Here is a 26081-nt window from a genome sequence, read left to right on the forward strand (position 1 = left end):
GATGCTGCGAAGATCTCCCTGAATGAGTAATTAATATTCTTTATAAAAAAAATGAAAAACTTCAGAAAGTAAATAAAGATGCCCAGAATCAAATGTAAGTGCAATATATTCTTGAAATATTTCCACTATTCTAATTAATACTACTTCAAACTATGATAAATGAAGAAAGAAGCAGTATTGTAATACTAGTATCTCCACATATTTCAATTGGAATCTCTTCACAGCTCACAGCTTGCAGCTCCAGATAAAAAATGGAGCAGGATCAAAAACTGGATTCATCAACGCCAGTTAAGCTTAGTACCTAAAGAGAGAAAAGCACGTCTAAAAATGTATGCGGATGTGCAGAGAGAGCGACACGAAGAGGTACAGAATGTACCTCGAGTCCGTTGATCCACCGAGCATATGAATAACGGTTAGTTTGGACAGAAAAAAATCTCACGGAGTTGGGAAAGGACGGAAGTATAAGGGATATTTACGGGGAAAACTCTTCTTCGGTGTTAGTGAATGAATGTTAGGTTCAGCGAGGTAGAGACTTGCTGCTTCGTATCCAACAGCTTCTACTGGCCTGTCATTGGGATGGAAATATCATCAATATCTCATGTGCATCATTTTATGTAGTTCGAATTAGTTTTATTAATGAAAATAGCTACTAGTCTCCATTGACTCACCTTTAGGTTGATCTCCTTCAAATTCTCCAATGACTCGGACAGTTCCACTTGTCTTGATGTTGTGGCGAGGAGAGCCTGAGATGAAATCGTGAGTTCTTGACAACGATCAATCCAAAAGCCAGTGTAGGAAATTTAAGAATGAGTGTTTGAAGATTGGGTTGCAAAGAAAACATGTTTTACCTTTCTGGTCTTCTGCAAGTCAAGCTCAATGGATTTGATGCGGTTCATGGATTCAAGCAAAATTTCATCCTTTTCTGGTGGGATTTTTGCTGGTCTTTTTGTAAGCTCATTTACCAAATTCTCTAAATGCTGCAACTTCTGGCAACACGGATGGACAAGCCCCTCGGAACTTCTACAGATGTCTTGTTCATCCGGAGAACTTGAAATTGGTAGCTGGGTAGTGTGATTGATTTCTTTTAGCGTCTCAGCATTTTGCGTCTTAAAAAGAATCCTGAATAGCCCCTCGATCAAAAAGCATACGCATGCTAGAAATCTCAACAGTACATCTGTCACCTTGGTAGAAGAGATCAAGGGAGGCCTTTGTTCTGGGGCCAATGTGGTCAATTCTGGCATGGATTAAATAAGAATGTTGGTGACAAAATCTTCATGCATATCATATAAACTAGTAAATTCTCTTTTCCTTCCAAAATTGATCTGACAAGTTTATGTAATGAATTATATTGTTCCTAGTTTTGATCTGCAGTGATCTGAATTATATCAAATTCGGATGTCTACTGATCAAGAGTGATATGTGCTACTTACTTGGTGGACAATGATTTTCATCTCCAACGCCTACTTTATATGTTTCTGCTTGCAACATTGTTTCTTGAGTCTGCAAAGCATATAGCCAAGTATGTGAACAAGTAGTATTGCATATTCATGAGGGTGACTAAAAAGATGCACAGTTATTAGCTATTACCTTCATATCAATCAGCTTCATCTCAAAAGCATCACTCCCGGAGAAACCAACAGGAGAAAGATCCCTAATTAAGCCCTGTTAAAAGAATTAACTGTAGTGTTATTTTCACTGAAAAAATGTGGCATGAATAATTTCTAAAAAAATCATTACCTTGTCAATAAGCTTAGTTTCAAAATCATCATTGCCTGAAAAGCTAGTCTTTCTCAGATAAACTGACTCGTTGTTCAGTAATGTGTGTACCAGCTGCAAGTAGTTGGATAGCCTAATTAAGTGTAAAAAATATGACGGGAAAACGATCCAGGAAAAACTCCATATGTATGCTTAAAGGGAGTAGATCCATATCAAAATTCAAACCTTCATCATTTGTGGATTTGTCCAGGGTCCCTTGTCAGATCTAAGACAACCACCTTGATTCCGGCATGAGCAGGAACCTCCAAGAAAATCTGGCAATTGACTGTGTAAATAGAAAGTTAAATACACAATTGTTACTTGATTTGCTCTACCAGAGAGAAGGGTTCTCACCTTGCATCTATCACTTCCAATAGCTTATCTTGATATTTACTCCCAAGAACCTGTAAGAGAGTAAGCTTTGGTAAATTAACATTTTTCATGTTATCTCTCAAAATCTATCGAGTTCTAGTTCAAAGAGATGAGGATCATTTACAGTAATTTTCATTGTAGTCCTTGGATCGAGAAGGCCTTTAGCCCCATTCCACAGAAACTTGAATCCACCACCAGCATTAACTATGTACATATGATGCAATGTCTGAACATAATAAAAACAATGGATTAGTTCAATTTTAACCCTCAGAGGAAGAGTTGCCTTTCTGTTGAAGAAATGGAAGCTGAGGCACCTCAGGATAGTTGTTCCCATCTATTCTCTGCATGCGCATCACTAGTTCATGTGCAACCTTCCCAAAACTCATCCAGTTCTGCATTAGATGAACATACACATTAGATTCAGATCAGATGATAAATGTTGACAAAATAATTTTAGCATGATAGTAAAATATAATAGAACCAAAAACTTAAAAATCTAGTTTGGTACTGACCAGGCCCTGTACATCCAGAATTGTCGTTGTTGAATCAATATGACGCTTGGCTGCAATAGAACATGCTGGGAACTTTTGTACAAAAGTTTTTTCAAAACCTTGAACATGATACTTTAAGAACCTATCAACTGTTGTAACACTCATGAGCTTGTTCGGTTCAACTTTGCCAAGTCTTTCAATGTACAAAGGCCGCCCTCCTTTATCAACTCCATGGTAACCATGAGGATAATAGAGCTGAACTTCTTCAAGTTCTTCATAAACAAAATCCTGTTGATAAATGTGAAACAGTACATTGATATGGATGGTGAGATAAATGGTATTTGAAAATTCAACAGAGTATGCAATGTCTCATATCCGATGGGAAATGAATGTTGGAAGTCTAAAATATGGTTACAAAGAACTTTCCTAGCACCTTGGGAACCAGAAAAATGAGAATGATACCTGAAGTACAGAGTCTACTCCATTCTCTTGCCTCCACTTCAACATTTCTTCCCACATATGAAGGGTTTTGTCAAGGTCGAACTTTCTAGCTTTCAAGAATCTGCAAACACGTCCATTTCTTCATTAGATTATATATAAAAATAAATTATGTTTTGCTTTGAGGGAAACCAAGTTTCTCCAGTAGTACTCAAATATCTGGATCTGCTTAGGGGAAAATTTATCAGCTAAACTACCTTAAGCTACATAAGAATCATAAGTGACAATGCAGATGGTATCACATGGACTAGGAAACGAGACAAAATTGAATCAGTGATACAGCTTGAGGTGTACTATGTCTTAATATAGAATAGAATGCAGACCATACATGCACAAGAACTTTTTTGTCTATATATCAGATCTTTCTCGGCCATGCACAAAACTTCACCACTTTCCAATGGTAGGGAGGTAAATTATAAAAATTTCATGTTTTCCAAGAGAATCAGCCTCCTCTGAGGCCAATAGTCCTCTGCCAGAGAAAATGAATAAGATGGCACTAGCTTGAGTCATATGCAGACTTCCACTAGTTCTACAATTGAGGTGACTTTTGCCAATTCTCAAATTAAGTAACCAAGCATGTTTTTCCACCAGTCAGCAGCCACCACATGTTTGGCCACTTATCAGTATACATCACAATTCACAATGTGAACAAAATTCCATTATTCCAAGAATAGAATAAAGGTAAGCAAAAGAGAGTAGAAGCCAGCTTATAATGGTTAGTTAACCCAAACAAATAGATGAAGTAGAGATAATAGTCAAAGCTTTGAAACCATTTGCAAGGGAATTATTATTAATAATTGAGAAAATACCCATAAAATCAACACAGAATATAGAACAAAAAAGTTGGCCTCAAGTCTCTGTTCACCAAAAAAAATTGGATTTCTTTTTTACTTTTCAAATCATAAGACTACAACACAACTTTCCATCACAAAGTTGAAAATAAAGGCTGATAACTATACCTCAACAAAGTATGGTAATCATCTTGCCGCGCTGGAAGCAGGTCTCTTTCAATCAAAACCTGACGAAATCCATTCACTGCCTTCTCTTCCTCCTCATCGAGAAACTCCTCCGTTGAAATCGAGGCGAAATGGCAATGCAACACTTGCCTACTGTGTTTCTTCAGAGAACTCGCGCCCCTTGTGGAACCAGCCATGGCCTTCCTCCTCAGAGATCTCATCCGCCGACGTCTCTTGTCAGCCTCAGGGATAATCTCAAGATCTGACCTTCTCCCCCTCTCATCTTCATGAACCATAGCTATTTCTGCGATTGAAATAAACAATTTAGTACATGAAAATTAAGAATCAAAGCCTTTATAGAAAATTTTGAATTCACCTGGCATTCTTCAAGCAGCAATTCAAAATTCAAGCCGAGAATACTCTGCTTCAATCACGAAATCACACCGAGTAAGCTTCGAATTCGAGTAGAAGGCGAAGCAATAAAAAGGAAAAGTTATTACAATTACACCTCAAATTCAGAAAACAAAAAAAAAAACCATGGGCGCAGTGAATAAAATTTATAGACGCAGAAAAGCAATTCACCTTCCTAAGCAAAGATTGCGTAAATCTTCATGAATCACAATTAATATTCATTTCCGAAAATCACAAAACTCCAAAGAGCTGAAATCAATATCCGCGAAAGCTCAATACAACAGAATTTAGCAAAACTTTTCAGAGGCTTTCATAAAGCAAACCACCATCTCACACATTCCCGATTCTATCAATCAAAACAAGCAAAACTCCAAACAACATCACACAACATCACATCTCGCGGAATCAAAATTCTCCACATCGATCAATACCTTTCTCAAATAGCCGCATTCGATTCCCGATCGCGATCGCCGACGATCATCAATCGAAATTCGAATCCAATCACAAACACACACACACAGCTACTGAAATGTGCAATCCACGTACAACAACCGCTGACACCGCCTCAGATCAATCCGTTTGTTCGTTTTCTCCTTCTAGAAACGCAATTTCGATCACAAATTCAATTCGATTCCTGTTACATACATTTTGCCGATTCAAATTTGGATATTATTCACACCAACACTCCTTCTCCAACTGTACCTGCAGTTTACATATATAGTTATGAGAGAGAGAGAGATGGAGCGGGGAGAGTTTCGTAACGGCGTTAAGTAACGGCGGCGGTGCTTTACGTGACTTTATGCGTTGAGGGGTTGACGGCGCCGTTAATGAGGGACGGCGAAAGTTGAATAGTGTGTTTCATCTTACGTTACAGGAAAATTGGGCTGTCACAAGCACTATAAAAAATGATGGCTTACCTATATAGAATATGCAAATGATGATATTATACTCAAAAGGAATCATTTTATTATAGTCCACAAATTACTATCTTTTTTAAATTTGACTATTATCTTATTTTGATAGGCTCAGCTCAGCACTTTAGTTACGTGTTAAAAATAATGTTGCGTTGATGTAAGGATGGATATTATCTAATTATTAAGTATTTTTTTTATTTAATTATGTACTCTATCATTAATTACAAGTCCAATTTTGTGCCATGAATATACAAAAAGCCAACTAAAAAGGAAAATCAGAATTTAAATTAAATTTTGCTATATTCGATAGTGTTCTAGTCGTCCTTTACTTTGAGAAATATTTATGTTGCAGCCATTAATAATGAATTTAATTCTAACTAACGTTTTTTGTAGAATAAATTAGGGAAGAAAAAAAGTCATATTCCTATTAAAGATGAAAATTAGTGATGAACCTCTCTGACTCCAGTTTTAAATATACAATTATGGGAAATTATTGTCATTTTTTATTATCGGGGAATCTTTTATCAAAAGACTTTGATATTTAAATTCAAGTAAAATAAAGCTAAATACACTATTTATACAATTCAAAGGCTCCCATATTTTTTTTTTGTTTGTGCATTAAAATAGTGGGTGACAATTGACAAAGAGTGGCCTAACATTAATATATTAGATTTCAAATTTATTTAATTGGACCAAGTATTACTGTTCACTGAGACGAAATCTAATTTACAGTTAGTAAATCCAGTAAAAATACGCCACGTGGAGGAAGCGCTTGTCGTATTGGGCCGACGTTATTTTCGTGATATTATGTTTTTAAAAGAGTTAATAATAGTATTTTTTTAATTTAATTTTGTGTGTAAGTGAATATTTGATTTATTAATTGTAAAAGAAATATTTCACTCATGATGTCAATTGGAGACCTCTCGTATTTTTATTTCTCTATTTTTTTTTTTGTTTTTTTTTTCAAAAAGAAAAGAAGTTTCTTTAAATGGTTAGGAAGTTTATCAACCTCATGCTTTCCTTGCTCCTTTTTTTTATAATTGTTTTTTCGTCAAAAAGAAAAGGTTTCATTCATTTTCAAGAATATCCTTTTCTAGAATTAGTTGAATAAATTTGGTATAATTTGATCCCATTTTGTTATATAAATATTAATTCGTTGAGCTTTAAATCGTACTTCTTTCCTTTTATCTTTTAGAGGTAATGCAATTAATTACTAGTAGTATTCTACTAGTACTATTTTAGTATGTAACTTGAGTGTGTTCATGAATATAGACAAAAAGTTATTCACATTCCATAATATCGATTGAATAATACAAAAATAGTAAATACTTGATATTATTCTCATATTCGGATATTATTTTATATACTTTAGATGAATTTATTGGGATTATGAAACATGCCATTACTCAAAACATGCGCCTCGAAACAAGGCACAAGGAACATTTGATGTGCATTTGTCTTTTTGGCCATAGACAATAAGTCATGAACTTTTTCCTTATTTACAAATGGAAAATTTGACTGAAAAAATCATAAATTTTTGTTGCCTAATTTTAAAAATTGGTGTGAACACATATGAAGTTATGAACCGTTTGTAATTATAAAATAATATGTTTTTAAAAATTATACTCTGTATCTGGTATGACAACCATTACACGTGAACATTATTGGCGAAGACTTAAAAGATGTAGTCTATTCATGAAGAGAATAACGTTGTTCGATTAAAAAACATCAACAATGTAGTTGCACGTAAGTAAAAAGGTTTTTTCGTCATGAGATAATTGTTAACAAATCCAAACTTTATAGTAGTTCTTTATCTAACCTTTAAAGTTGCAAAACAAAACATAATTTGATCAAAATCTATGAATTTTTTGGCAACTAACCTCTTTAAATTGTTAAGTTTGGATAGATGAGTACGATAATTTGATTATCTAACTTATTTATTAAAACTTGAATGATAAACAATACCCCATTTGTCTCACCATAAACATAAACATGATGCTACTTTCTTAATATATAGTTAAAACAAAGTAAGAGATAAAATAATATAAAGAAGAGTCTCATCTGCACGATGTTCTCTTTTATTTTACATTTTCTCATTTTAATTATTTTATATGTCTTTCTAAAAACGAGTATAAAAATAAAATGACTCACTTATAATAGGACGAAGGGACTATCGACTAAGAAGCATTTTATCGTCAACTGAATGTTAAAATTCTAATATCTTGTCCCACATCGGCTTGGTGATGATCTAATCTAATCTATATAAGTGTGAATAACCCTCTCTCTTATGAGGCCTTTTAAAAGGTGAGTGGCTCCTTTCTAATACTGAACCATATATTCAAAGAGCACGATGCATTTTCTAATACTGAACCATATATTCAAAGAGCACGATGCATGATTACTTTAGTCAAATATGAACCGGCCCTATTACTAGATAATTCAATAATTTTGCCTATGAGATATGGGCCTAATTAATTTATGTCGCGGTGGACGACATAAACATATTTAACACACATATATAAATAAACAAATCTATTTTATTTGGTCAAGTTGTGAAAAAAGCATAGGAGCATGACTTGGAAAATGTGATCCATGACGAAAGAGCTAGAGGATGACTGGCATCAACTATACAATTCACGATGACGACCATATATATGTATAAATTTTAAAAAAGCACATACAAGAGCATGACTTGCAAAATTGATAAATTAAAAAATTATTATCTTTTTTTTTTGTTTCAATTGCATATGGAATTTAATCCAAGATCACTAATTCATTCAAAGGGATGATTCATTTTAAATCCTCATAATGTAAGTATTAAAAATAATCAATTTTATAATAATCCTATATGTTTTACTTTTTGGGCTCATATCGAAAAGTTTGAGTTCTAATCAAACCTAACAAGCCCATATAATTTTGGATATATTTCTGTCATATTTTATCCTCCAATATGTAGGAGTTATTCCTTTCATGATACTGCTATTTTGAATTCTCCCGTATTATTTGAGTGTTCTAATATCTATTTCATTTTATTTCATACTTTGTTCTATCTTCTCTTATTATCTCTTTATTACTTTATTTTCTCTCAACTAAAATCACTAAACCACTAAATATTACATCGAAAAAAATTTCAGTAAATAAATAAGGTCACAAATGTCATAGTATTTGATTAATTGATTATGCTGTTTTAGCATGTACTATCAATTCACTGTTTACTCCCTACGTCTCCGAATAAGAGTTACTAATTTCTATTTTAGTCCGTGCTCAATCAAGAGTAGCATTTCATTTTTACCATAAATGGTAAATAGATCTCACATTTGATTTCACTTAACTCATTTCACTCACATTTTACTAACTCATTTCACTCACATTTTACTAACTCATTTCACTCACATTTTATCATAAAACCAATATATAAAAGTGGGTCCCACATTCCACTAACTTTTTCAACCAACTTTTCAACCAACTTTTTCTTTATATTTCTAAAATTTGTGTCTGGTGAAAGTGTTACTCCAAATGGCGACGGAGGGAGTAATTTATAAGTATTAAATTCGGTAATTCTGTTATTCGAATTATATCCGCCAAAACACGTGGCCCAATAGCAGTGAATTTGGGCCCACCGGAAAGCAAACAATCCTGTTATTATCAACCTCCGCCACATGTCGCCGGCGCCGTCGTCTCAGTCACTCATGGCGGTTATTCTTAGCAACGGACCTCCTTCCATCCTCGCTCTCCCGCGGCCGCCGCGCCGATCCATATACCACCGGCGACTGCATTTCTGTCGCCCAATTCACCGCTCCAGAATTCTCTCCGGCGACACCAAAATCCTATTCAAATCATCGCGTTCTCGGTAATTGTCGTGAAATTGGGGGAATATAAGAGGGTGAGAAATATGATACAAGCTCAATTTTAACAATCATCTCCTGTTTTGCAGGATCAGGAGCTCTAATCGTGATGGCGCAGAAAGCTCCGAAGCTGATCCAATTAGGGTTTCTGAAAGCTTAGATAGCAAAATTGATGGTAGTGGAAGCTCGTTTCTCTCAAAATTAGGGATACTTTTGGGGATAGCTGCTGTGATTACACTGATTTTAGTCGGTGTGAAGCCTCCAAATTTGGGAACATCAACTGGGATTCAGTTTCTACAAGATGGAGCCTCTCCCCCTTTGGTCTCGCCTTCTGCTGCTTTCATTTTCCGAGCTTTTGGATATACAGTATTGCTACCGGAATATGCTCCAGGGTGAAAAAAGTTCCCATCTTTTTAATTTCAAATTTTCAGCCAAAAAAAAAAACAAGATTTTTGTTGAAGTTATATGCTTTCTCTGTTGCAGATGGATCTACTTTTGGCTACTCATGGCTGCAGGGTTCGGGCTGTTTATAAGCGAAGAGGCTTTGAATATATGGGTGTGTTTTTATCTGCAAAAGTCACAATTTGTGTGTTGATGCATCTCTGTAGTAATCTTCCCTTTTATCAGGTCATTTGAAATGGTGTAGGTTGGGGTAACTTTGGCAAGATTACTTTGTTTGGATGGGACATGGCATTCTCTTGTGGATTCATTTTCTAGAAATGCTCCATACATTTTAACCACGGTTTTGTGGGTGTATTGGTTAGTGCTTTTGCTCTCTTTGGCTTCTTCGTCGTGTCTTAGAGTTGCCTATCTCCGAGCATCTCGAGCTTAAATGTTGTTTGTGTCTTCAGGGGAGTTTGCACCAGTGATATGATACCCATTTTACCTTCATGTGTCTTAGAGTTGCCAATTTTCGAGCATCTCGAGTAATACTATAACTGTAGTTGAAATGTTGTTTTGTATCTTCAGGGGAGTTTGCATCAGTGATATGATACCATTTTACCTCGGGAAAATGTTCAGGCAATCCAAGGCATCTGATGATGTTCTTTCGAAGGTATGTGTGGTGGAGCACATTTTGTTCCTTGTAAGTTCTACACTGTAGTTGTGGTATGTGATACTATGTGCCTTGATGATACTGTAGATAGGGGTTGGTGAAGAGAAAGCCAAGGAAATTTCGGGCACTGTACAACGTTATGGAAATCTTATTGGATTCGGTTAGTTTATCAGTTCTACTGAAGTTTATATTCCTTCTTAGGCCGTTATTGAGGAGGTAGATGTGTAACTGAGAAACAGAATATCAATTGAGTGATTTCAGTGATTCTGGTAATACTATCTTGTTTTTGGTACTTCCTGCACTCTCTCATTTAGTCTCAGAGGTTGATGAAATCTCACATTTTATTTGCAATTCAGTGGAACGATTCTCTCTTGGAGTAAGAAACCCCACAGCTTTTCTTGCTGGGGCAATGGTCAGTAATCATCTGTCAATTGGATGTCAAAATCTGGAAATGCTTTTATGACTATTATACAATAAATGAAATCTGATTGTAGGGTATAACACCAGAGTGTTTCTTTGCCGGTGTCTGCTGTGGTGGACTCATAACTCTTCCAATACAGGTTTCTCAAATCATCAAGAAATTACTTGAAAAAATGTCTCTCTTAGGCCTTGACAGTGTTTTCTCTTGTTTAGTTGGCAATTGGATTCTTGCTACGAGAACGTCCAGTCTTTGCACTTGCAACCATTGCCACTGTAGTTGTGAGTTCTTGTTTTCTGTTTTCTATTTTCTGACATGATAAGTAGAACTTTGTCATAACTATACTAGTAATATCTGTTTCCTTACAGGGAATCTGGACTGTGTTTCCATATGCTTTGGCTGCTCTGACAGGATTATTCCTCTATCTGCGAAGCCGCTACTCAAGTTAGCTATGCTCGTCTTTCTCTTAGCGTACATATCTTGGGGTGGAGAGAATGAGCAACCAAACCATGTTTGCAGAAGATCTCAAGCATTGGTAGGCAGTTTTATGAATAGTTGATAGGAGATTACTCTTGTTTTACTATTCTCTTCGAGTTCGAGCAGCTGTATGTGCAAATGATGAGAATATTTATAATCACAACAGTTTCTTTCCTGATAGATGCAGTGTATAGAAATACAAATTCCACATAAATTGGCCTCCATTGTTTGAGTAAGTTAACATCCCTGTTTCTCTCACCATCTCACAAAATAAGTTACACACTCATGCCTCTCTCCCCGTCTCCATTGAGGCGAATCACGGCCACAGGCGATCCTATTCGTGCAAAATGCCTGTCAAGATCTCTTAATTTGCAGCAGAGGTTCCAAGATAGTTTAGCTGGAGATTGTATGCTTCTTTGAGCTCAGCCACCACTTCTGAAATGCTCGGCCTGCGCAACGCATCTCGTTCAACCGACCTGCAAGCAATCAGAGAAGCCCTTCTCATGCTCTCTGCATCAAAGCTTCCCTCTAGGCTCTCATCCACAATCTCAAATGCCCCAGCCTGTAAGTACGGTTTAGCCTGCAGTCAACAGAAACACACTCATCACTATATCGAATTCTAAGGTACGCTAAATATAATCGAAAAATCGCAATATCACTAAATCTACATACCCAAAGGACCAAATTGAAGGAATCTGGAGTTCCTGTGTGAGTGAGCGGCTCTCTGCCACATATCAGCTCGAGAAGTACAACTCCGAAGCTATATACATCACTCTTCTCAGTTAACTGTTGAGTGGAATAGTACCTGCAACAACGTTCGATTTGTTCAAGCATATATCTATCTATCTATCCATCTATCTATGAGAGAGAGAGATTACTCTGGATCTAGATAGCCTGCAGTGCCTTTGACTACAGTAGTGACATGAGATGCATCTGACTGAGCCACTTGCTTAGAAAGGCCAAAATCACAGACTTTAGCGTTCATTTCCGTGTCTAAAAGTATGTTGCTGCTCTTCACGTCGCGATGAATTATCCGTAGATCACTTCCATTGTGTAGGTAGTCCAAACCTATGCCAATAAAAGCAGTTTTTTTGGTATACCATTCTTCAAGATTTCAAAGGTGAAAGTAAACTATACCTTTTGCAGCATCCACAGCAATTTTCAGTCTACGCACCCAACTTAGTGTCAGTTTCTTACTTTTAGCCCCTGTTGGAGTTAAAAATGCTGGAATCATCACTCAAAGAAGGCAGATCATGATCAGTAAAAACTACGGAAGGCCACAGTAATAATAATATTACCATAGAGGTTATCGGCCAAGGATCCACCGGGTAAGAACTCGTAAACCAGAATCTGATGCTTTGATTCACAGCAGAATCCTTCCAAGGATACAAGATTCTGGTGGCGAATTTGTGACAGAAGAGACACCTGAAAAACGAAGTTTTGTTAAAGTCGTCTCAAAACCAACTTCTTGCTACTTTACTTTCCAACAGTAGGTGCACTTCATACCTCATTGATGAAAGATTCACCTCCGAGCTGAGTTTTGTCAAACCGGACTTTAACAGCTACGAGTCTGCCACCCGGGAGCTTGCCAGCATACACACATCCGAAGCTACCACGCCCTATGGCCTGTTTGAAATTGTTTGTGGTTGTTTTGATCTCCTTGTAAGTGAAAACTCTTGCTGAACCCCATGTATGCATGTCCACTTCTGATTCTAAAAAATTCATTTCAATCCTCTTAGTGTGATTGTGTTATCATGAAAAAGTTTTGATATTGTGATTGGTTTGGAGCTTGGCATACTTGGTATAGACGCGCTTTCGCCTCTCTTATTCTTGATGTACAGGAGAGCTGAAAACGCGATGGCAAAAAGAGCAAGAACAGCACCACACACTACACCAAGTACAACACCTAGATGTGTATGGTTTTTGCGCTTTCCTGGGGTGAAGACCGTGACTTGTGGAGTTTGGAGCGAAGAATTGCTTGAGCTCTCGTTGCATGTCGTCAAGAAGGAGAGACATAAATTCCCCGATGTCCTGAAAAACGGAGAATGTGTTCAGAAAAAAAATAGGTAGATATCAGATGCAAAAAGAGGTATGGACTGATATACTCACCTGACTTCTAAGCTTTCTCGGTTTAGTGACTGCGGGAGTGGCCCTTGTAGCTTGTTATTCTCCAGGTTCCTTCAAATATTCGTGACAGACACAGAATACGTATATCATGATGTGATCATAGCGCGATTTTTACAAGGCGGGATTGGTAGAATGTAGCTGTTTTAAAGGCAGAAATTCGGCTTACAACAGATGAAGATCCTTCAGCTCTGCCAAGCTCTCAGGTACTTCCCCTTGCAGACTATTGTTCTGCAGATCCCTGCATACAGAAACCGCGTTTTTCAATCTTTCTCGTTCCCATCGAGTGAGGATTGGAGATGAAAAGTAGTTTTCAGTGATTAGACTTACAGAACTCGAATGTTCATCAAGTCTTCCAGCTCAGAACCAAATGATGTTAACCGATTGAAGCTCAAGTTCCTGCAGCAATCATCAAAACCGAGTTTTCGAACTTTGGTTCTCTCTCGATAAACTAATTTGCACAGGAAGATGATACATACAGTTTCTCAAGATGCTGTAGGCCTCCCAAGTTTTGTATTTCTCCAGCAAGAGAAGTGTTGTGCAGATCCCTGAAATCACCACGAAATTGAGTTTTTTCATAATCTTGGGATTTTTTTGGGGAATGTCTGGTGAAAGAGGGTCTTACAGTGCTTTTAGATCCAGCAGATCACCAAATATAGGGCTGATCTTTCTCAAGTTGATATCCGAGAGTCTCCTGCGAAAAAACCAAGATTTTTCGTCACTTTCTCGACAACAAGAACGAAAAAGAAGGCGAAGGTGTTGGGAATACAGTGATGTAACAAGGTTTCCATCACAGCCGATGTGCTCCCATGGTGTTGGAGAGCATGGATCATCTTGCCACCCGAGATCCTTCCCCGTGGACTGCTGGATAACCTGGAGCGCTGAAACTGCAAACGAGACCGATGTTTTTTTAAGGCTCTACTCGAAGAATAACAAGAATTCAAGAATGCACCTCAAACCTGTAGTTGAAGAAGAGTCTAGAGGAACGTCGAGAATCTCGTAAACCTCAAGAGCATTCACCAGAGGATAGTAGGCGATGGCCTTCAACGTAACGTTCAAGCTCCTGATCCCTCTCACAGTAAAGAAGAGGCTGCTCGCCTCCCAGCGTGCCACTGTGTAGTTTGAGTAGACGACGTTCCCATTGATCAGCACGTCGAATGATGGGGAGACTGGCAGAATGCCAGCAAAGTAGAGGACAACATGGTAGTCTCCCAAGCTGTCTAGAGGCAGCGCGTATACGAGGCTGTTCCACCTGGCTAAAACGCGCCCTGTCTGCAGTATAACACACGGGGGGCTCTCCTTGATGCCGGACAGGCTGAAGTTGCTATCGATGTCGAAGCCAGACGAGACGTGGTAAGGCGAGTAATCCTCATCAGCATCCCATATTCTATCATATGGATCAAGAGGGTACCTTCATTTTTGCCAAGAAACAATCAATCATCACATTACCTTAAAACAATCAAAACACACAAACACACACACACTACCTCAGTGGTCCATCGACATAGCCACAGTTGATACGGTACGCCTTCCTCATAAGCTTACTGCTCCAATCTCCCAACGCAGCGCTGTAGGCCCCAACAGGCAGAGGCCGGACCTCAACAGACGAGACGACCGGGAACCCCCCATTCGGGATGGAGTGGAAGCACAAGGGCAACACATCCTTATTAGGCGCCCACACGAATTCCTCAATCCAAGGATCGGTGTGGGCAAGATTGACCGTGGTGGTGATAGCCGTGCCAAGAGAGACAGAGAACACAGGGGGCTTCTCAAGGCCGTCGTAGTTCTTGTACACGAACGTGCTCCTCACAAGAAACAGCGATGAGGTGTTGTGCAATGGTAGCCTGTAGCAGTTTCTCCCCAACGAATCCGGGAAGAATCTGAGCGAGCGAGACGTGCCCTCTGGGAAAACAACACTACTGATGTTCCCTTTGCTCACATAATATCCATCCGCTGTCCACGAAACATTGGAAGAATCGACGTAGTTCACACTTCCACCACATGCTAAACTCAAGAATCCTAACAAAAGCAGCAAAGGAAACAGATTTATAAGGTATGAACTATGAACACACACTCTTACAACTTCTCTTTCAACAATTACATGAATAATCTCAAGAAAGAAGGAAATGAAATACCATCTTGGTAGCATAGAGTGAGCCTGATGAGTGCTGAAAATAGTGATAAGATAAGCCAGTTGAATTGATGCTCCATAAAGTAGAAATGTGAGAAGCTAAATGCAGGTATGTAGTAAATCCCAGTTGATCATAGAGATGTGGTTAGTTCTTGAGGAGAGAGGAAGCAAGAAGAGAGCAATGAGAGGTGAAGCTGTTGAGTGAAGTAATAAAAAAGCCAAGTTTTGACCGTTACAATGCATGCTGTTCTAGATTGAGCTATGTTTGGGGCAAGTAATTATCATGAGTGATGATGTCTTGGTTACCTTGGAAGAGAGGGACCATATTCACAAAGCATCAAGTGAAAAGGTGCATATCTTGCTCCCACCCTACCCTACCCATCCAATCATCACCACCCCCCACAAAAGAACAATCTTTGCATTTGTTAGGACAAGCAAGATGTTGGTGGTAGAAGAAGTGTGTGCTTTCTAGTAAGGTGGAGTTTTAGTCTCTAATCTTTTAAGATGGGAAAAGTTGGAAACTTTAGTTAGTTCTCTCACATGGTTTGCACACAACAGGCTTGTTAGTAGTTTTCAAGAACACATGAATCCATTTGTTTTTCAGTTTCTTGTAATGAGGCATGAATTCAAATTTATCAGTGAAGAAACAATCAGTGGTGATTTATTTGTTTTTTGTTTTCTCAGTTACTGTTTTTGCATGATTTTTTCCCTTCTTTTTGGCCAGCTTTCTTTCTATGCTTGTATACCTTTTCCACCCTCTTTTTTCACCTTTTGCAAAGCCAGTATTTTTCCATTATTTAAAAAGAAATGGTTTTCCATTTATGTGAACTAAGATACACTTCATATTTTTCTTCTCTCAAAATCTCTCTATATATGTAAAAATTACTATCTGAATCCCTTTAAGTACTAAATCTAATTTTATATACTAGGCACTTTTTTGGTTTGCATTGATTAGTTGTTCATATTTTTGTGTGAATAAATAATTTACTAAGTTTTGATCCATTCGATTTATTTCATGAATAAGAAGAGATGGATCGTGAAAAAAAATCAAATTTTATATGCATCGGATGCTTGAGTATGAATCCAGCAAAAGGTAAAAAAATGATTGAGTTTAGGCCTATGTGTATATGCATAATTAAAGGTAGTCTTGTTGATCAAGGGAAATTAACTTTTTTTGCACACCCCATAATTAAATGCCATAATTCTGCCATAATCATCACACCTCTCTCTCATGACTACTAAAATTCAAACCATTAAGCCTTTTTATTGAATGTGACCAAATCTCTAATGAAACTGTTTAGATTTCCTTTTTCCATCATGTCTTGATGTTGCAATTTGAGAGAGTTCTTGTTCAAGAAGTCGTCAAAGAAGAAGAGGGCATGATAGATAGCTTATCATGACCTCTACTTAAATCCAATTTCGATAGATATACATTTGAACCAATTCTAAATATTTGAAATTCAAAATAAACCATAAAATCCAAGAAATTGATATATTGTTGTACTACCTTGACTTTTAATAAAATAAAATAAAATAAAAGTCCCTAACCGGATTTAATATTCGAGTTCGATTTGATTATTTGAATTATGGATATTTTTTTACCTACTCTACTTTTTTCCACCTTATGAGAAATTTGGGCCTAATTTAGTAGGCTCCTAATTATCTACTTTGGGCCTATTTATTGTTGTAGCCGGCCCAGAGATATTATGTGGAAAAAACAAAAATAATAAATGGAGCATAGAGTAAATGTGAAATATTGCTAAGAAATTCGAAAACTTCATAAACATATAACCAAATTAGAAAAGGAAAATAAAATTTATGTGATATTTTTTTTCTGATAATAATTTGACGATTTCATAAGAACTTTTTTGGGTTATTTCAAACTGGGCTTCTATTTTAGTCAGAATGAAGTCTGAAATTACTGTATTTCGAGTTTTATGTTTATAATTTTAGCAATTGGTTTAAAATCTTTATCAAAAATCGAAGAAAGCTTTAATCAGTATTTATTACTACTAATTTATTGTGGCTGGTGAATCCTCAGTTTTTCTTTTTCGATAAAAAAGGAAAATAGTGAATGGAGGAGTGCGTGGTCGAATAGGAAATACTAGAATTTTGATTCTATTTGTTGCTTGATTCCTCCGCCCAACTATTTTTCATTTTTTTCTTACTCACTTCTATCTAATATTTCTACTGTCATTTTCACTATACAATCTTTATTTTTAAAGCTTGTATACACATGAATCATGAAAATAGTTAGTCCAATTCTTGCTAAATTAATAGGATCAAATTGAATAAGAAAAAAAAACAGTTTCCCACTTAATTATGACTGTTTTTAGACTTTATTACCAAAATTGGGTTGATTGGTTGCAAAAACGGACAGTCTTTACCACACGTGACCCCCCACCCCACCTAAGACCTACCCACCACCCACCCTCTACAAAAGAGAGCACTTTTGCAAGAGAATGCCCATCATTACGACCCCTGTACTTCAATGGCTAAGGTTTACACTCTAGCTGAGGTTTCAGAGCACAACAACAGCAAGGATTGCTGGCTTGTCATTGGAGGAAAGGTACATTTTTGGAAGTTTTAAGGTGGCCTAGATTCTGTGCTTTTTTTGGTATGAAGTAGTGGGTCGACTTTATTTTGTGTGTTTGATGTGTGCATGTGTCAAAGACTCAATCTTGATCGATTCTTGAAATGGTTTTTGAGTTTGTGACCAAGTGTTGCTATAATGTACTAGTGGGTGGACTTTATTTTGGGTTTTTGATATGTGCATGTGTCAAAGACTCAATCTTGATCGATTCTTGAATTGGATTTTTGAGTTTGTGAACATGATGATGTTATAGGTTTATAATGGAGTGGGTGGACTTTATTTTGTGTGTTTGATTTGTGCATGTGTCAAAGACTCAATCTTGATCGATTCTTGAATTGGTTTCTGAGTTTGTGATAAAGATAATGTACCTTTTTTTGGATTGATGTAGTGGGTGTGCTTGATTTTGTGTGGTTGATGTGTCCATGTATCAAAGTCTCAATCTTGATCGATTCTTGATTTTGTATGTGTTTGTGACCATTATATTGATCACTTTTTTGAATGATATAGTGGGTGGACTTTATTTTGTGTGTTTGATGTGTGGGTGCTACAAAAGATTCAATCTTGATAGATTCTTGAATTGGGCTTGGTTGGATTTGGGATTTATTACTTCTTGCTTAGATTTTTTCCCTATCTTAGGTTGTTTTTGTGCTTTGTGAGTAGAGATTGCTATTCTTGTGAACTTATTCAATTTGTAGATGTGTGTAGAAAGTAAATCTCATGTTTAAACGTCCAATTTTTTGGGTAAAATAAGTGAGACAGAGAGTACAAGATTTTATTTTCCTCCAAAATTGTACCTTTCCTCCAAATCATCACACAACATATGACCTCAACATACTTGCATAGTTAGTGTACATTTGGTTGTCTCAATTCTCAACGCTCCCATCCCTCTTCATTTCATCAGGTCTACGACGTCACCAATTTCTTGGATGATCATCCCGGTGGCGACGACATTTTAATAAACGCGACAGGTACTTGCGAAAGCTCCCCCACGCAGAGATGTTGAAGCAGGGCGTTTCGTCTCTAACATTGTTGTCTGTGGCTGCAGGGAAGGATGCAACCGAGGATTTTGATGATATCGGGCACAGCCCCAGCGCTCTGACGAAGTTGGAAGAGTTCCTCGTTGGTGAGATTGACGTGTCAACAATCCCCCCCAAGAAGGCGTACGCCCCTCCCAAGCAGCCTCATCACAATCAGGACAAGACGCCAGAGTTCATCGTCAAGCTCCTACAGTTCTTAGTCCCTTTGGTCATCTTGGGCTTGGCCGTTGGCCTCCGTTTATACGCCAAATCCGAGGCCTAGGTTTTATGTAATCTTGAGAGAGGGGTGTTTGCTTTGTGGTGATTGAGGGGAATGTTTGTTCTATGCCAAAGTTTATTCTTGAAGGAACTCAATTCTTGTTTTCTTCAAAACTTAAGTGATACTATTGGATATATATCAACAAACGACGTCACATTGTAGACAACGAAACGACATTGAATTACTAAATTTAATTAAATAATTTCATTTGTTGATTATGCTTTATATCAAGAAAGAATGTGATGAAAAATAGTAAACGAATAACAAGAAACAAGATGGAAGAAAGTACAAACAAGTATAAAACATATACACCTACAAATTGTGTTGTTTCATCTTCTCCCCCTGCAACTGCTTCGATGTCGATGGCGACGGCGACGCTGTCGAGTAACACCGAACCAACACCCTCATCTTACCAATCACCCTAGCAAAACAGATCAAGAACTTCCTCGAACTGGACTTGTCCTTGTCCATGTTCCTCTTCATGCAAACATGCTCCTTCTCCAGGTCGTTGAGCCTCATCCTGAGGCGGGCCAGCTCGAGCTTCAGCTCGCGGTTCTCCCGCCTCAGCGACGCGTAGTTGTCGCGCGGGGACATGGCCGCGCTGAGGGCGCCGCTGCTGATCCGCCACGACTGGTGCGCGGCGGGCTTGGCGTCGTCGTCCGGGAAGGCGGAGGAGCCCGTGCAGAGCAGGGCCGTGCGGAGGCGGAGCTGCTCGTAGTAGAGGACCTGGACGACGGACTGGAGGGGGAGCCGCTCGTTCTGGGCGGCGTGGGACCCGGCTTCCTGGGAGAGTTTCTGGAAATCGATCAGTTTGCAGAGCTTCCTCCTCTCTTGATCTGTTAAGCCTTGATGAGCCTGTGAGTGTACACCATTTATTTGTTATTTGCATAAACTAACATAGTAGTACTATTTTCTAGTATCTACGGTTCAGAAACCGGCGGTTCAACGGTTCACTCGGTCGGTTTTCTCAAGCTATTGAACCGAATTAAATTAACCAATATGCTTGAGAAAACCGATCGAAGCAAAGTAACCAAAGCGCATTCGGTTTGGTTCGGTTCGAGTATATATCGACCACTTACCTTGAGGTATACATCGATGGCTCGATACAGTCCGTCGTGGACTGTTCGAGCATGGGCCGGAAGGCTTTCCGCCACTGCCACGAACTTGTTGAGCTTCAAATTAGCATCGGAAGCAATCTCAGTCAAATAACTATCAACCAATTTCGAAACCCGAAACAACGCTGATTGCGACGGTGAAGCCGCAGCCGCGGGGCTGTCCGATTCAAACAGAGACTCCAAATCATCATCCTCACTGTCACAATCCTGCTGTGAGAAGTTGATCAGAATCCGATGAAACGTGTCGACATCGAACAACGTGTCCCCCTCGTTCCCGGACGAGGGGATCAGCGCGTCGTCCAGGGTCGCAGCGTCGAGCTGCGACCCGATCCTCCTCTCGAGGTCGAGCCTGCTGGAGAGCGCACAGTCGAGCGCCACTGCGCTCTTCAGCAGGCCGAAGAGGAACGAGAGGGGCACGGCGAACCTCTCGAGCGGGAGGAGGCCGGTGATGGTCTCGACCACGAGCCGCGGCTCGTGGTCGGGCCTCGCCTTCTTGAGCAGCTCCCGCTGCGCGTAGCTCACGAGGGCCGCCCCGACGCTCTCGGGCCTCACGCCGCGACTTTTCATCGCGGCGATCACCCTCTCGTACAGGTCGATGCGGAGGACCGAGAGGTCCTCCGCCCACCAGTCCCCGCCTCCTCCGCTTCCCCCGCCTCGGGCATGCTTGCTCATGTGGAGCCGGCCCGAGCTGCTGTACTCGAGGCGGGAGAAGCTGGAGGCGATCTGCTCGGCGCTCGCCTTGGAGGCGATGGCGTCGACGCAGCGGGCGACGACGCGGAGGTCGTCGGCGAGGGGGAGGAGGGGCTCGCAGCAGCGGAGGACTTCGACACTCGTTTCGAGACTCCGGCACACGACGGTGTCGAGATACTCTCCGGCGCGGGAGATGAGGTTGCCGTTTGAGTAGTCCTCCGTCATTTCGAGGTAGTGAGAGGCGCAGTAGAGATCGGCGACGTTCGCGGCGGTGATCTCGAAGTTGACGCCGTAGCAGAACTGCGCCGCTAGGTCGAACGAGTCCGCGCCTCCCGGGAGGCCGCGGAGCTCGATCGACGTCGTGCACTCGGAATCAGGAAGCTCCGCTAAGAGCTTCCTGATTCTTCCACATCTTGAAACCAAAGGAAACTGCAATAATTGAATGCATTAATTAAACAGAAGTGCAACTCAGTTGGTAAGATATTTCGGGATTTACTTACCTTATGCAATGAGAATGTAGCATCATCTACATGGATGGTTATATCACTTGGAACATCTAGAAACACCCTATAGAAATATACAAATTCGATAATATTAGCAAATTAATTCTCTATTAAGTGGAAAGCATGAAGCACAAACTATATATACCATTCACAGCGGCGTTGCTGGCGGCGGCGGCGGCCGTGGGGGGAAGGCGGCGGTGGGTGGAGATGCTTTTCCATGGAGGAGAAATGGAAGGTTTTGAGAGAGAAAGATAGTGAAGAGGGAGCTGTTGGTTTTGGGAGAGTTGTTTAGGCATTTTGTCAAACATGATATGTGAATGCAGAAAACACTGGGCCTCATTTGTGGGACATTTTGTAAAGAAGAAAACAAAGTTTATATACTATATTAATCTATCAAATCCTCAATTTTTGAAAAGCATTACTTCAAGATTTGTGCACATAAAGAAGCGTAAATAAAGGAACACACTACTCTTTATTTTAATGAAGCATTACAAAAATAGGGAAGTTTGCACACTCCTAAGAAGACTAAGAAAAAAAACCGGTAAAAAAAGGTCGTTATTCTGTTTTGGTAATTTACATTTCGCCCATAAATCTACTCATATTACCCTTTTACTCCTACTCAGAACAATTTCGGTTTAGATTCAGAGTTTCGATTAGGGTATGACAATTAAACTATTACTCCATATTTTCTAAACTAACACATATAATAAATTTTCAATTTTTTGGAATTTATAAAAAAAATTGGAATTTAAAATATGGTTTGATAAATTTTGAAATATTAATATAGTTGAGCTCCAAATAATAAATAAAACACTACTAGTAGATAGCGGTGGATCCACTTGATAATTCGTTTGATTGACTACCAAACTCGACAAGGATAAATCATAAATCTTTTTGGTGGGGTAACAATACATTTTGCATTTGGTATTGATAGTTTATTTAATTGGTTTGGCAATCATGCATGTAGCTTGAATGTGAAAGCATATATTACAAATACAATCAATTATCAATTATAAATATTTTTATTTGCGTAGGTCGTTTTATATACTTGTAGTAATATTAAAACAAAATATATGTGAATATATCAAATTAAAGTATTAATGCACAAACCAAATCAAATACTAGTATAACTAACATACAATCGAAGTTCAATACATATATTATAGTCTACATAACATGGCTGGATAAACGACATCCAATAAATGTGTAGAGTTTATTATAAGAGCTTCTCAGCTGCAATGACACAACTATTATTTGGCGGAGAAAATTGGTTGTTAACGACGCTATGATTTGTGTCGTTCGTTCGTTTCTATTTTCTTGTTTATACTAATTTGAGATGTTTTATTACTTTTTATTGTCGATTTACCTTAAAACTGTTTTTTATTATTAGATCACAATTTTTTTGCTTGAAAAAAATTATCAAGCATATTAATGAAATAGAGTATCCTTTGCTTGTAAGGCAACTAATAGATTCAATCTTATATTTAAAATTTTCCAAGCTAAAAGGAATAATATGAAATTCTAAAAGTATGACGGTGGCCATTTAATAATAGTAGTAAGTAATAAAATTAGTAATTATTTACCCACTCGTTGGGGGCAAGTCATGTTGGGTCATATTTATCACAAGGTCCACAAATGTCCCCCAACCAATTATTATGTAAATAATTTAACGATATTATTACAAATTATTGTTTTCCTCTACCACCACTAATATTTTCGATTTCACCTATGTCATAATATATAGTTTCCATTTAATCGGAGCTTGCCAAAAAATATTATCTTGAAATTTAATAGGGTGGGGTCGTGGGACCCATACATTAGAAAAAATAAATGAAAATGCAAAGAATGGTAGAAGTTTTTTCTTGGTAATTAGCTACATGAGTGGTCTTTATCATTGTAGGGTTTCAAGATTTTGTTTACTCGTCTTTTTTTAAGACCAAAGAATCCACACACCACACACACATAAAAAACGCATGGTCTCGGACCCGTTGTGCCCGGAACACGACAACTGCGATCTGCATCGCGGCTCAATGTCTCATTGAGTCGGTTTGTGAGTCGTTCCCTTATCACGCGATCTTTTCTCTTTTTTTTTATTGATTTCAGTGTATATACATAATAATTTTACTAGTTTAGTAGTAGAAGACATGTCTTTTGCCAAAGCGATTCAAGTTCGAAATTCAATGAGCATATGTTATTGATAATTTACTCAGAAGTTAGAGCCTTTATGATTCATTAAAATTGGCCTAGGTTATTTAATTAAAGTAACTGGCCCCCCTTATGCATGAATTATAAGAATAAATATGATATCTACCAAACCATATTTAATTTTGTGAAAGATAATATGAAATGATAAGCATCTTCATAATGTTTCCTCACTTGTCACCAAAATGATCCCCACCAAAGCTTAAACAACTAAAGTGCCATTCTTGACCAGTCCAACATTTGTAGCAACCATACAACTTGTTTAATTACACTACATATTTATGAATTACTATGAAAATATACCCAAAATAGTTTTTATTTCACATGCTAGGTGACTATTATTATTTCAATGGTCGATTGAATACGGTGTAAATCAACATGGACCATCCTTCAAGCCTAAATTCTCTTGGGTGACCGATACTAAAGTAATAGTGATACACACCGGTGCTCCAATTCATTTCTTCGTCTAAGTCGGAATAAATATGTTTTCGGAAATTTTCAAAAGTACATAACGCGGATATACGCATTTTTTTTCTTATATTTGGTGTCCGAATCAAATAAAAGTAGATCGTCCAAAGTAAATTTGAAGTTCTAAATGAATGAGTTCATAAATACAAGTATTAACAAATAAATTTTGGGCTTTTGGCCCATTTTATTTTAGACCAAGACCTATCTGTGGGCCCGTAGTTTTTGGGCTTATATACGGATTAATTAATTATAGTTTTTATTCTAGGTTTTTACAATATGTTCAATTCTTTCATAATCTTTATACAATATCAACTTTATATTAAAAAAATTTCGTCAAATCTATCATCGCATTCAATTTCCGAGACCACTACATGTCATTTCAAAGCTATGTGATAATAAATACACAAGGTACAATATGGTGATAGATTTGATAAAGTTTAAAAAATAGATATAAAATATTTTATACTCTAAAAAACAGGATAAAGCTAGCTTTAAGTTGCAATATAAACTATAATAATTCGACAATCCCATCGGACTTTTTCAAAAATAATCCATAGCACAAAAATCTAGGTTAAAATATATACTTATGATCAATCAAATAGTATAAGAAGTGAAAAAATCATACTAAATAATTGTTCTCACAATTATTCGATTTATTCTCTCGCTCGAAGATAGTCTCCTCGTCTTATTTTCATACGTTTGGATCCAACGGTATTGAGTTCGCATAATCATACGTTTGAATATCTGATTTTTAATTTTGAATTAGAGAAAGGCTTCATTGTTATTTGAATTAGGTTTTTATTCTTTGAAATAAGCATTTGTTATTTGTGATTATAGGTTATATTGTTCGAAATTGATCTCTAAACCCATGGAGCGAGATTTTTTGAGATACCTACCATTAGAAATTGCGATGAATATATTATTGAGACTCCCTTTTAAAATCATTGGAACTTGCAAATGTGTTTGCAAATCATGGCTCGATCTGATTGAGAGTGACTATTTTGGGCAGTCCGCCGCCCCCGCCTTAGCTGTCACTGTCCCAGTGAAGGAAAAGAGTCCAATTTGGCCCAAGTTCGAGCCATGTTCAAAGTGGATCAATGTTTTGAAATTGGAAGACAATCATGATCCCATCACTAAGTTTGAGCTCCCTCGAGCATCGGCAATACATGGTTCTGTCAACGGTTTGCTTCTTCTGAAAAATATATATAGGGAAAATTTGTATGTTTGTAATCCGATCACCCGTGAATTTGTTGATTTGGATGAGCGCATTCCTTGTTGTCATCAGATCGGTGATTGCTTTGGATTTGGAGTGAGCAAAGTAAGCGGAAAATATAAGGTTGTGTATCATAACACTAAATACGGATTTCATGTATACACTCTTGAAACAGGGTCTTCGTGGAGACCCGCTGAAGTCGTTGCCCCTTTGTTTGATTGCTTCTATCACTCCATTGGTGCACTTTGTAGTGGCAATCTCCATTGGTTAGTTAGTTGGGAGATTCCTTATGTTTGTTGCTTTGATCTTGAAACAGAACGTTTTAGCACATTCTCTGCGCCTGCTACTAGTACTAAACATAGTAGAATCGCACAGAAATTGTATACTTTGGGGGATCGTCTGTGTTTTCTTGATTCTGTAGAATGTGATAATGTCATCTGGTTGTTGAAAGACTATGAACAACCGGAGAAATGTTGGAGCAAGGTACTACTCATAAAGAAAGAGCCTTATCATAGTTTATACTATGTACTTATGAAAGGTGAAGACGTCTACAAA

At 38.0% G+C, this 26081-nt stretch overlaps 5 protein-coding genes and 1 long non-coding RNA gene across 8 annotated transcripts; 3 read left to right on the plus strand and 3 right to left on the minus strand.

Moving 5' to 3' along the window:
* Nucleotides 1-52: 52 nt before the first annotated feature.
* LOC125186847 (phosphatidylinositol/phosphatidylcholine transfer protein SFH9-like) lies at nucleotides 53-5238 on the minus strand. Of its 3 annotated transcripts, none has more exons than XM_048083314.1 (16): nucleotides 4915-5238; nucleotides 4449-4496; nucleotides 4076-4376; nucleotides 3081-3180; nucleotides 2640-2906; nucleotides 2442-2519; nucleotides 2252-2353; nucleotides 2110-2159; nucleotides 1942-2041; nucleotides 1738-1830; nucleotides 1588-1662; nucleotides 1431-1500; nucleotides 849-1234; nucleotides 669-743; nucleotides 377-565; nucleotides 53-301 (listed from the first exon to the last, which is right to left on the minus strand). In XM_048083314.1, the coding sequence occupies exons 2-15, from the start codon at nucleotides 4453-4455 to the stop codon at nucleotides 518-520; spliced, it is 1752 nt and encodes a 583-aa protein (XP_047939271.1). In that variant the 5' UTR covers nucleotides 4456-4496; nucleotides 4915-5238; the 3' UTR covers nucleotides 53-301; nucleotides 377-517. The 3 variants fall into 3 exon arrangements, with proteins under 3 accessions (XP_047939271.1, XP_047939269.1, XP_047939268.1); XM_048083312.1 differs by having other exon boundaries at nucleotides 4449-4524; XM_048083311.1 differs by having other exon boundaries at nucleotides 4449-4493; nucleotides 4915-5236.
* Nucleotides 5239-9057: 3819 nt separating this feature from the next.
* Nucleotides 9058-11371, plus strand: LOC125188007. The gene is made up of 10 exons (XM_048084722.1): nucleotides 9058-9247; nucleotides 9332-9634; nucleotides 9726-9798; nucleotides 9889-10001; nucleotides 10212-10296; nucleotides 10384-10456; nucleotides 10653-10708; nucleotides 10791-10856; nucleotides 10930-10995; nucleotides 11083-11371. The coding sequence occupies exons 1-10, from the start codon at nucleotides 9087-9089 to the stop codon at nucleotides 11161-11163; spliced, it is 1077 nt and encodes a 358-aa protein (XP_047940679.1). The 5' UTR covers nucleotides 9058-9086; the 3' UTR covers nucleotides 11164-11371.
* A 9-nt stretch (nucleotides 11372-11380) lies between these two features.
* On the minus strand, nucleotides 11381-15572 carry LOC125188005 (probable LRR receptor-like serine/threonine-protein kinase At5g48740). The gene is made up of 16 exons (XM_048084720.1): nucleotides 15451-15572; nucleotides 14803-15334; nucleotides 14275-14726; nucleotides 14085-14202; nucleotides 13941-14009; nucleotides 13795-13863; nucleotides 13646-13714; nucleotides 13485-13556; nucleotides 13301-13369; nucleotides 12990-13222; nucleotides 12698-12903; nucleotides 12490-12616; nucleotides 12329-12397; nucleotides 12070-12259; nucleotides 11864-11996; nucleotides 11381-11771 (listed from the first exon to the last, which is right to left on the minus strand). Exons 1-16 carry the CDS (start codon nucleotides 15524-15526, stop codon nucleotides 11556-11558), a joined length of 2700 nt encoding a protein of 899 aa, XP_047940677.1. The 5' UTR covers nucleotides 15527-15572; the 3' UTR covers nucleotides 11381-11555.
* LOC125188009 lies at nucleotides 14612-16129 on the plus strand. Its single transcript, XR_007170688.1, has 2 exons — nucleotides 14612-14722; nucleotides 14882-16129. It is a non-coding gene; the product is annotated as an uncharacterized LOC125188009 (long non-coding RNA).
* A 1803-nt stretch (nucleotides 16130-17932) lies between these two features.
* On the plus strand, nucleotides 17933-19448 carry LOC125188008 (cytochrome b5-like). Its single transcript, XM_048084723.1, has 3 exons — nucleotides 17933-18015; nucleotides 18941-19007; nucleotides 19085-19448. Exons 1-3 carry the CDS (start codon nucleotides 17938-17940, stop codon nucleotides 19336-19338), a joined length of 399 nt encoding a protein of 132 aa, XP_047940680.1. The 5' UTR covers nucleotides 17933-17937; the 3' UTR covers nucleotides 19339-19448.
* A 72-nt stretch (nucleotides 19449-19520) lies between these two features.
* Nucleotides 19521-21963, minus strand: LOC125188006 (BTB/POZ domain-containing protein At5g48800-like). The gene is made up of 4 exons (XM_048084721.1): nucleotides 21789-21963; nucleotides 21641-21707; nucleotides 20415-21569; nucleotides 19521-20190 (listed from the first exon to the last, which is right to left on the minus strand). The coding sequence occupies exons 1-4, from the start codon at nucleotides 21860-21862 to the stop codon at nucleotides 19648-19650; spliced, it is 1839 nt and encodes a 612-aa protein (XP_047940678.1). The 5' UTR covers nucleotides 21863-21963; the 3' UTR covers nucleotides 19521-19647.
* Between the last annotated feature and the right edge of the window lie 4118 nt (nucleotides 21964-26081).

The sequence above is a fragment of the Salvia hispanica genome, chromosome 5, assembly GCF_023119035.1.
Source record: "Salvia hispanica cultivar TCC Black 2014 chromosome 5, UniMelb_Shisp_WGS_1.0, whole genome shotgun sequence".
Lineage (NCBI taxonomy): Eukaryota > Viridiplantae > Streptophyta > Magnoliopsida > Lamiales > Lamiaceae > Salvia > Salvia hispanica.